This window comes from Solea solea, chromosome 13 (assembly GCF_958295425.1).
Source record: "Solea solea chromosome 13, fSolSol10.1, whole genome shotgun sequence".
Taxonomy (NCBI): Eukaryota; Metazoa; Chordata; class Actinopteri; order Pleuronectiformes; family Soleidae; genus Solea; species Solea solea.
Genome location: NC_081146.1, coordinates 28,104,780 through 28,116,322, shown reverse-complemented (window position 1 = coordinate 28,116,322; position 11,543 = coordinate 28,104,780). Strand labels below are relative to the sequence as shown.

The window sequence follows — 11,543 nt, the reverse complement described above, 5'->3', positions numbered from 1 at the left end:
TAAGGCTTGATGTAATACACACCTCACAAAGCTGAAATATCCCTTTATACAACATGTACAGTCATTAATAATGTTTAAAAATAGATTAAAAAAAAGCTTCAATTAAAACATTAGATCAATACATAAAAAAAAAAACTTATTTTACTGAAATGTTTCTTTTAAATCCAGACAAACACAGGAGAGATTGTGGAGTAAACCTGCGTGAACTCAGTCTGTCAGTAAACCTCACCCTCTCACCCTCTCACCCTCCTTCCCACGTCTGTGTTATCGTTTCCTCTCTTTTGTTTTTGCTCACGCTTTGACACCAGAGTCTCGTTCACTGAACAACGACCCTGCCACGCCCCCTCTGAGCCTGAGCCATGAACACACACACACCTGTTGAAGTTCAGCAGCAGGAATTCAGTCGCCCTGAACCCTCATGGGAAATGAAAGGTGACAGGGTTAATGAATCATGGGGGGGGGGGGTGAGGTATGCACCTCACCTGGAACTAAGCCAAGAAAGAAAGAAAGAAGAGGAGCAGCTTCTGTGTATGATAACCTACAGAAAAGAGGGCGGAGCCAAAACATACATTGCTTATCCATAGACTTTATGTAAAGAGTAAAAATGCAGTTTTACTACTCACTCATCTTTCATACTTTCATATTCATATTTTAAATGTCCTGTCCAGGGACACGTTAGCATGCAGGGAATCTAACCCTCAACCTTCAGGTTGAAAGACAACTTGCTCTACCACTATTCCACCGTCCGTGGGTGTCGTCTTCTGCCTTTATTGTTGCCGGATGACAGAACACAACACTTCAGTTCAGGAAGTCACAAACTCTTGCTCAAAGACTCTACAGCGCCCCCTAAGGTGAAAACAGAGGCATAATGTTTTAGACCAAGACGAACAAAAAAGTCCAGCATGATCATGGCCTCAGCTCAACATTCATCTGAATAATCTGGTCCCTGATTTTACATGTTGCTGTTAATCTGTCCCCTAATCTCACCAGTAAATGGCAGAGGCTGTGTGTGAGGTCAAAGGGCAGAAGAACATTGTCTCCATGGCAGTGGTGTTCTAGAAATAATCTGTGCTTTTAAACTGCAATTGAAAACAAACCCTGAATCCTGGTGAAACACCGCCCTCTGCTGGACGTCCACTGTCTCTGCACATGAAACATCTCAAAATAAGAGAAGAATTCAAATCTGAAACGTGACAGAATGGTCTTTATTTTAATGTGAATATTCAGGCCAAATAAAAAATTTAATTTTCATTTATTTATCTTTAGCATCACTGACCTTTTAAAATAAAAGTTTGTTTCCAGCCAAACACTTTTTTTAATAATATACAATTTGGAAATCCTGAGACTCAAAGGGACAGTTCAGGTTTTTGATGGATGCACACAGATTAAACAAATTAAACAGATTCATCTGTGTACGACTGATTTTTTGAGTATTTTTTGTTGCAGTACCACGAGTGGCCACCATGAAAAAATTGTCTTCAAGGCAGAGGGGGCGGAGCTACATCCAGTTCCTATAATACATCCATGACCCCCCCCCACGGGGCCGGAGGGGCGGAGCTCTACCCAGTTCTTATATCACACCCACGCTCTTAACCGACCTACTTGCTTTTCGTCACCGTATGACGTCAGCACGCCCGTCGGTAAGAAAGTCCAACATGGAGGATATCATAGCTGTAGAAAAGAGCCCGGTATGAATTAGTGCGATTGTTTCCCGCGTTGCAGTGACACAGTATTTGTGCTAGGCTTTGCCAGGTTGAAGCTGTTGAACGTTTTTTTCCACGCGTGTCTGTCGCGGTCGACTGTCGTGAGTCTCTTTTCGTTAAAATTACCGAAACCCAAACGTGCTTATTCATGCTCTACTCCGCAGGTTAGCTGCTAGCATTAGCATGTATTTGTATAGCCAAAGAAAATGATGAATAAAAACAATGAAACTCGTATTTACCAAATGAAAATGTTCGTCATTGATCATCAGTGTGTGTGTATGTGGACACACTGCGTCGCAAACGGTTGTAAATAGTTGTTGTCAGAGTTAGTCGTTCATAAGGGTAGCTAAGCTAGTATTTGTGTTAGACTAAGCTAGTATTAATGTTCAGACTTAGAGTCGTTGTGTTCCTGTAAACAGACTAACTTTCTCTGCGACAGGAGGAAATGCCGGCAGTACTGAGCTCCAGACCGCAGACAGGTCTGTCCTTCCTGGCACCAGAACCTGAAGATCTCGAGGACCTTTACAGTAGATATAAGGTGAGAACTGTTAATGTGTGGAAGAGAAAAGCTGTCAATTAGCATGGATCCATTTGACGTGAATTCAATTTGAACAATTCATCGAAATTTGATCAAAATTGCAATACAGCCTACTGCAATTTTCAAATATTTAAAGCCAAATGTGTTAAAATATCATTTTAGACTAATCATTGGCTTCTATAATCAATACACATTTTATTCTACAGGCTGGAGGACATCTTTGTTTCTCACAGATTTGCACAAATATCACACAGTAATTCTTTTAAATAATGTTTTTCGACTGAAAATGAGAACAATAATTTAAAAATAACCATTCCCTCTGATATCACAATTCCAATCAAAATAATTGCCATTAGATATTTATTCAAAATCGTTCAGCCCTATTGTATAGTATTTTTGTGGGCAATGGAGACAAGTGGTCTGCACACATTTTAAATTCTTACTTTTATTTCTACCACTTAAAGACTCTTTTCTTTCGCCTCGAAAATGTCTAATAACTGTCTAATAATCTAAATGTTGGAGAGACTGTGGTGAAGAAAAGGCAAATCGTAGTCACATATTCTGGTCATTAATGTAATATGTCAAAACTAATTCCAAGAAATGAATGAAATCTTTGGCTATTAATTAGGGGAGACCTGCTATGTCAGCTTCTGAGGAAGATTCCAAAGGAAATTCAAACAAAGATTATCATATATTTCGAATGTTTTTCTAATAATCTGAGCAGAAATGGTTAGAACAACTTTGACAATGACAAAGTGACAACTTTAATCATCCTAAATGGAATAATGTAAAGAAAGGGGGAAGTTATCGTTTTTTTGTTTTTTCTTTTTTTAGATGTATGCAACGTTTATTAACCCTTAGAAGCCATGCTGCATTTTCCATTACTATGTTAAAACTTATATACAGAGGCCATAAGAATGCAGTATAGTGTCTTTCATCCTTTTTTCAGCACAACAATCTGATGACATTGTTTTCCAATTTTTAAAAATCGGATTGAATTTGTGAAATTTGGTAATTCATTTCAAAATTCAAAAAATAAAAGAGAAACAGTTTATTTTGTGACTTCTGCACAATTATCATTACCAGTTTTGTTTTGTTTTGATTTTTAATACGTGATACAAAATGAATCATAACTTTGACTTGACAACTAAAAAAATGCCCTTTGTCAAACTGTAAAGATGTGACATATAAACACATGCCCCCAGGATGTCCATATAAGGAGTTGTTCACCTTCTTTGCTCGCATAACAAAGAGATCATTAAAACTGAATCATTTTGGTTTATTTGAGATCATCATTTCCAGGTTTGACAAACACGGAGCAATATTTTTTTTTTTCATCGAGAAAATAAATGTCTGTTGCAGCCTTATAGTGAGATATGTATGTAGATGCCTTGTATGTGTTCATCTTAATTGTACGCAGCAATTTTTTATTGGAAATAAAAGACTTAAAACCATATCGAAAGAGTGCATGATAGGCAGAGTTGTATTTCTTATTGTCTTTAAAACGTCACCCTCCCAGCAACTTTAATGGACAGATAAAACTTTACATATTAAATATTTGGTATTTTAAGATTTCATTGTTCATGCCAGCAATTAATTCTAAATGCATCATCTTGTTTTCTAAAACTGCTGTGTGAATGTTTTTTTTATGTTCTTTTTACTTTTTTATTTTTACTCAACACACTAATTAGGGGATATGATCTCCACCAGCAGGCTCGCACATCAATGTCTTTCTCTTCTTTGGTGTTTGTTTGCAGAAGCTGCAACAGGAGCTGGAGTTCCTGGAGGTGCAGGAGGAGTACATAAAAGATGAACAGAAGAACCTGAAGAAAGAGTTCCTTCATGCTCAGGAGGAGGTGAAGAGGATACAGAGCATCCCCCTCGTTATTGGCCAGTTTCTGGAAGCTGTTGACCAGAACACAGCCATTGTTGGCTCCACTACAGGTACAGTTAAAATTTCTAAATGCTATTTTTTGTATTATTTTTCAGACCCACAGACTGCGTATGCCTTAAAAACACACAGACCCCAGTGTGAATAGAGTGTAGCAGTACGTAAACAGTAGGCTTAAATGATTTACCGAGAAAGATACTTTGATATGGCATCACATTTATGTCAGAAGTCATGAGAGCAGTAAAACATGCTTACGAGCCAATATTACTGCATGCATGCAAATATTAATGTACACCCGTGCAATGTAGGACCATAGACCGTAAACAATGAAGCTGTGGGTGTGCAGTGCAGCCACCACCACACACGCGCACTGCTTCTGCTGTGAAGTGAAGTCTGCTCTCTGCTACCACTGGCCTTCTTATGCTTGGTAAATTGGTGCGTTTTTAGTTTTGTCCAATCAATCATCTTTGAGGCAATAAACTGATGCTGTGCACAACCACTAAAGCCAGCCAGTCAACAGAAGAAGAGGACACTGGGGGTGATTGTGATTGGGGATGGCGACTCCTAAAGGTAGAAACCGAAAGAAGATGGTGATGCACACAAGTAGTATGCATCATTAATTAATGAATACTCTGCTGCTTTTGGTGAGCCTTGAAGAAATACAGTGGGTGTTGCTAGGGATTGGCATAATTAATCGACGGTCGATTAATTGATCATTAAGAATTTCGTCGATGACGTAAATTTTCCGTCATTGTCTTAAAAACTTATGCAGGTTCTGTTGTGTAGTCAGTGGAGATTGGTAGGGTGGTTATTCCAGACGAGGAATAACCGCACTACCGATCCCGGGTCTCTGCTATGACACGACTCCTGCACAGGTACCTGTGCGTCACGGCAACGCCAGTCCCCTCAGAGCAGCTGGACTGACAGTCAGCAGGTTGTAATGGCATCCACACCCGCTGCTTAATATCAATAATCCACCCGCAACAATGTTTTTTTCAACAATTGATACCCACACCTGCCGCCATCCCATCATCGTTCACGGTAGTCGCAGTCGGTCTAATAATGATGATAATAATGACGCGGGTGGATCGCGTGACAAAAAAACCCATTTGGATGAACTGCGGGCGGGTCGTGGTTGAAATAAATAAATAAATAATACGCTGGCAGACTGCGACTACACTGAATGATGATCAAGTGGCGAGCGGGTGCGAGTTTTCATTGCATTTTAAATATGGCTATAAACTGATTTTTGCCGATAAATATTGACCCTAACCCTTCAAATTGATTGTTAATTCTCCCGACGATCAATTTAAGAAAATTGAATTGAATGCCCATCCCTAGGTGTTGATCTTTAGTGAGTCCTTCTCCTGTGTTCTTATTTTCCCCTTCAGGATCCAACTACTACGTGCGCATCCTGAGTACCATCGACAGAGAGCTGCTGAAGCCCAATGCTTCTGTGGCATTGCACAAACACAGCAATGCTCTGGTCGATGTCTTGCCTCCTGAAGCTGACAGCAGCATTATGATGCTAACATCAGGTATAACACTCTTGGAGGATTTTAGGTTGCATATATAGTAGACATAGTTTAAGCATATTCATTTATGAATTTAGCCAATGTTTGTAGAATAACAGGTGATGGTTGACTTTTTGCTGTGTTGCTGCTCCTAGACCAGAAGCCAGATGTGATGTATGCTGACATTGGTGGTATGGACATCCAGAAGCAGGAAGTCAGAGAAGCAGTGGAGCTGCCACTTACTCATTTTGAACTCTACAAACAGGTCGGACATTCCACAGAAATGTGATTCTTCAGCACATTTATAGACCTAATTATCAGAGATTTGACTCTTCTTTTAACTCTTGTCTGTCTATTGTTGCAGATTGGCATTGACCCACCCAGGGGTGTCCTCATGTATGGTCCTCCAGGTTGTGGTAAGACCATGTTGGCCAAGGCTGTTGCGCACCACACTACAGGTAAGTCGTCAATGCGTGTGCGTGTGTGTGTGTGTGTGTGTGTAGCCTGGCTGACAAGCTTATCACAATTTAACTCGTTCCCATCGATCACTTTCTCTCATTTCTCCATTTGCTTCCCCACTCCTTCCTGAGTTAGACTGCCCATGGCGAGGTACAAGATCAGTAAAGAATATATGCCACTGCATCAGCTGTGTAGGGTTTGCTATGTTTAGTTACTCCTTTTGTGATAAGTAATGTTTTATGTGATAACTGCAGTTTGTTTTGTCATGGTAGAGTTGAGGTTTAATCAATGGTAAACCCAGCTCTGTGACATTGAATCAGAGTTGGGAGCTGAAACAGCTGTAGCTCCTTTAGTTCCCCAGCAGAAACTGACAGAAAAGAGCTTTGTTAATGTCCTTTACTTGTTTACATTTCTTTTGCCACTTGTCGACTTCATTCATCTTTAATTTTGATCTATTACATGATGTGAGTAGAGTGATGGAACCATACCTTTTTTTTGCTGAATCTGGTCATTTTGTATATCCCACCTGTTATACTGTAGCTTTTTTTTTTTCACTGAAACTACAGACTACAATAGATGTCAGTAACAGTGAGAAAACCTCTTTGTTTGTCTGCAGCTGCATTCATACGTGTGGTGGGCTCAGAGTTTGTACAGAAGTACTTGGGTGAAGGCCCTCGTATGGTGCGTGACGTCTTCCGGCTGGCTAAAGAAAATGCACCTGCCATCATTTTCATTGATGAGATTGATGCTATAGCCACCAAACGCTTTGATGCACAGACTGGAGGTAAGAATGTGACTGTTGTGTTTTCGTTTGTTCTAACGCTGTTTCATCTCCCTGCCTGCACAGCTCTCTCTCGATTATGATTAGTTATTTTAGTCACTACAGTATCAGGTGTTGTGTCAGATTAGTGTTGTGAGCACAAATGATACCAGTGTTTCATCAACACATCACTGTTGATCATGTTCTTTGTCCCTGTAGCAGCAGTAACATCATGCTCTTGTTTGTATCCACAGCTGACAGAGAGGTGCAGAGAATCTTACTTGAGCTTCTTAATCAAATGGACGGTTTTGACCAGAACGTCAACGTCAAGGTGAGCCACGTCCTTTTGTCTGTTACCTCATCAGTTTTATGTGCTGAGTCATGTAAACGTCCTGACCTGGTCATGAAGTATAAATTCTCTGGCTGTAAATGTTTAGTGCTTTTGTAAAATGGAACCAAAAACTATTCACTATGAAGATATATTATAAAACATTAGCGTTATCACATTTCCTAATCAAACATGGAAGGAAGGAAGGAAGGACTCACAGCGTGCTTCCTTCTCAGACGCTTGTGATTTGCCGTTGCGCTGCCATGGAAGGAAAGTTCTGCCTTGCAGGTGTTGCATTGCACAGTCTTCTCTTTTATTTTAGTAAAATGCTCCATTGCCGGCTAGCCATGTAACCGCGATTACCACTTCTGTGCAAGTGAGTCAAGGACAGAAAAGCAGACAAGAAGCGGAAGGTGCAGCGGCAGTTTAGAGAGAAAAATTAACTGTTACATCAATTATTAAATTTGTTGCTGACGAATTTGATAGTCGGCGTAATCGTGACTAGTCGGCTAATCTTGCGGGAATAAACACACTACACCTTAACTACAATAATCCATCCTTGTGCAGGTGAGACGCAACACGATGCTGCAGATGTTTATGTGCAGATTTTTTGCACATACCGAAGTTGACACCACATGTTTACTGCATCAGGCGTCTTCACCTGAGTTATTGTGTCTATGTCAGCTGATCAAACAGCTGCTTCACATGGATGTAGAATTTCTCTGCAAATGGGCAAAATCCGTCTGGGGAAGCTCCACTCCGTCTTACTCGGGTCGTCACCTTTTTAGAGAAGTTTATTCTTTTTTTAATTCTTATGGGTGCAATTATTTAATATGTGTCCATTGCTGTGGATTTACTAGTTTTCATATTGCAATAATATTTTATTGCTTCCTTTTTTTTTAAAAATGAATTTAATCATGTAACAGGTTGTTTTTGAATGTGCTTCATATCTGTGTAAATGTAACAGACGTGTTGCTATGATACGGACTACAAGACTCTCCTGCCAGGTGGAAGGATTATTGTAGTGCTTTGATTTTCTGTTGAGTGACATTTGAAATCTTACTTAGGTGATAATGGCCACGAACAGAGCGGACACACTTGACCCCGCCCTGTTACGTCCTGGTCGTTTGGACAGAAAGATTGAGTTCCCTCTGCCAGACCGCCGGCAGAAACGTCTCATTTTCTCCACCATCACCAGTAAGATGAACCTCTCTGAGGAGGTGGATCTGGAGGACTGTATCCTTCTCTTCACTAACGTGTGTGTGTGTGTGTGTGTGTGTGTGTGTGTGTGTGTGTGTGTGTGAGTGTGAGTGAGAAAGATAGATTTTACTCTGAAATACAGTTGTAACACTCACTCCACATGAGGGTCGTGGGGGCTGGAGCTAATCCCATCTGACAGAGGATGGAATGCAGGGTACATCGTGGACGGGTCAACATGCAGAGATCACCAAACCTACGGCCAATTTAAAGCAGAGGTGTTGAACCAAAGTCCAAATAATATCAAATTCAGAACAAACCAAGCTTCTAGATTAAATGAAGAAACAAATCAAAGATAAAATGGCTGCCAGAGTTGCAGCTGCCCTCTGGGTGCCTCCTGCACCTGTACGGCACATGGCTTTTAAAGGGAATGATTTGCTCCGACTGATTTAACTGATGAACTCTTTTCTTGAAGCAAGCAACAAAAATGTCAAAATCAAATGAAAATACACAAATTGCAAATCAAATATGTATTTTGCTTTGCTCTGACTCTGGCACGCCCGTTTTTTTTCTTTGTGCCGTAGGTTTTTGTTTGTGATTCTGAGTTTGACACTGAAAACGCATGCACACACTGAAGGCCTCTGTTTTTGCTGTGATGCAACAATGCTAGCCAGTGCTCCGCTGGGTGATTCTTGTCAAAGTCAGATTTTATTTTGCCATTGCTGTTTATTTCATAATCCTTAAGTAATGCACAGATGTTGCCAGACCAGACAAGATCTCTGGAGCTGATATCAACTCCATCTGCCAGGAAGTAAGTCACTGCTTCAAATCTCTGCTTGTTTGGGCTTTTTTTGAGTCATTAAAAGTATTGGAAAACTGAATGTTTGATTTTGTGTGCAGGCTGGCATGTTAGCAGTGCGTGAGAACCGGTATATCGTCCTCGCCAAAGACTTTGAAAAGGCTTACAAGACCGTCATCAAGAAGGACGAGCAGGAGCATGAGTTCTACAAATAAAGAGAAAATTCATCCAGGGGAAAAAGTGTCCAGACACACGTGTGTGTTATTGATTTGTGTCTGTGTGACTTGCAGTCCTTGACCTGCATAGATCTTTGGACAGCACAAGGTCTAATTAGTCAGATTAGTCTTGTCTCCATCCTTTTTTTTTATTATTATTTCTTACGGTAGCAAAGACAGAGTATTTGAATCTGTATGTACTCGATTAACAAGGCATCATGGCCATTAAACATGTTGTAGGTGATTTTCTGCATTGATGGTTTTGTTTGTTTGTTTTCCCCCTCATATAAATTCCAAATAAATAGGAACGAATATCAACGCCAACTTTATTGAAGTAAAGTCTCACCAATCCCCTTTCCAGTACAAAGATGTCCAATAAAAACTACAGGCAACCACAAGTCAAACCAGTTCAATCCAATCAATCAGTAAAATGAAACCCCAAAATAATCAAGAGATCAAATAAAATATGTTAAAAAGCAACGGGGACCTTTCAGGTGAGCTTTTTATTTAAATGTCATTTATAACACATAAAATAAGGCAGTAATAACCTAAACATGAAATCAGCTTCCTCACCTTAGCCACTGTTTACTGCAGCACCACACTGCACAATACTACATATATCTATATATATAGATATATAGATATATGTGTATATATCTATATATGTATTCATACACCATATTGATCCCAAAAACTGGCAAATACTTGATTGATATTCAGATTACGTCATGGAGGAGCAAAGTAACTGAAATGTTTATATTATGTAATATTTAAGAAGCTTTTATTAAAGAGGTTTTACATTCAAACAGTTACTCCCACAAAGTGATTTATAAAAATTGAGTAAGTCATTTGTCACTAATGGCATATTAAATTTTCGAAGTTCACATTTCTAACTTTTTGTAGGTGGTTTACAAATAAAGTTAACTTATTATAATTACAATTCATGGTAAACATAATCATCATAAAATGTTAAAATAAACCTGCAGACTCACAATCAGATTATTAGCAACAATAACAACGTGTTAGAAGTAGTTTAACTCCAGATTCTTTCACTCTAGTTCATGTGTTCATCACATTTGTTTAATTACTTTATGAACAGATAGTGTAATTCATGTGTTCATCAGTGGTGAACACATGAATGCTATTATGCTATTGAACTGAATTTGAATAGCATAATTTGAATTTATTGGTTTGAAACTGAATTAGAGCCTCACTAAAAATTCAACTTTTTATGTACTTTCTTGTGTACTTTCAAACCACAAGATTACACTTGTAAGGTCACAGATGCACAGATCTCCTTTTTGGCCTGGACCTGTAGCAGAGATGTAACGTTAGACACCAGTGGGGGGCAGCAACGCACTGATCAGACGATTGATTGTTTCAGTTAACATACTTTTGTCCCTAGTTGCATCAGCAGTGTTTGCGCAGTGCGCCTGACATTAAGCAGATGGGGTGACCATTAACGTTATGTTCATGTTATTAATTTTAAGTCATCATGCATAAGGAAACTGTCAGTTATTATACATTTAAATGAAATGTTTGCAATAAGCAAAAATGACTATGTTACATAATAAAGTCTAGCTTGTCAGTCATAACATTTTCCATGAATTAAAAACATGTTAACGATTATAGAAGAGTCTATGATGAAATGTGCGTTATGTCAATGCAGATCGCCTATAGTGATAGAAGAGGGTTGGTCCATTGACATGATAAGAACGGTGACGCCATGAACAAGCTGAATTCATAGGAGTTCAAATTTAGGAAAATCTTCGATAAAACAACTCAGTGTACTTTGGGAGATTCATTTGTGTGGTCTACAAAGAAATGAGCTTGGGGTATAGTGATTATGGGCACTATCCAGACAGTTCCAAATGAGCTTTTAGTACTGTGTTACTATGGTATAAGAAACCATATCTGGCCAAATAGATACAGTATGCTTCGGCATGCTGCACATTGATGTTTGGCTCAAACACCCATACCATGTGCCGTGAACTGAAGGAGAATGCATTTAACAAACACAGGATTAACGCAAGCCCACTCAGGCAAAAATGTTACTACCGAGTTAAATCGTAATTCATGTTAAACTGTGATCTTAATCAGGACGCTATGCCTAAAACTAAATTTACTAACAGGAAAATA

At 39.3% G+C, this 11,543-nt stretch overlaps 1 protein-coding gene across 3 annotated transcripts; it reads left to right on the top strand.

The window, feature by feature from the left end:
- Window positions 1-1,531: 1,531 nt before the first annotated feature.
- Window positions 1,532-9,648, top strand: psmc4 (proteasome 26S subunit, ATPase 4). Of its 3 annotated transcripts, none has more exons than XM_058647931.1 (11): window positions 1,532-1,640; window positions 2,143-2,241; window positions 3,999-4,185; window positions 5,524-5,670; window positions 5,802-5,911; window positions 6,011-6,104; window positions 6,722-6,889; window positions 7,120-7,196; window positions 8,261-8,429; window positions 9,146-9,201; window positions 9,291-9,648. In XM_058647931.1, the coding sequence occupies exons 1-11, from the start codon at window positions 1,620-1,622 to the stop codon at window positions 9,402-9,404; spliced, it is 1,242 nt and encodes a 413-aa protein (XP_058503914.1). In that variant the 5' UTR covers window positions 1,532-1,619; the 3' UTR covers window positions 9,405-9,648. The 3 variants fall into 3 exon arrangements, with proteins under 3 accessions (XP_058503914.1, XP_058503913.1, XP_058503916.1); XM_058647930.1 differs by having other exon boundaries at window positions 1,612-1,688; XM_058647933.1 differs by lacking the exon at window positions 1,532-1,640 and adding an exon at window positions 1,668-1,804.
- The last annotated feature ends 1,895 nt before the right edge of the window (window positions 9,649-11,543 follow it).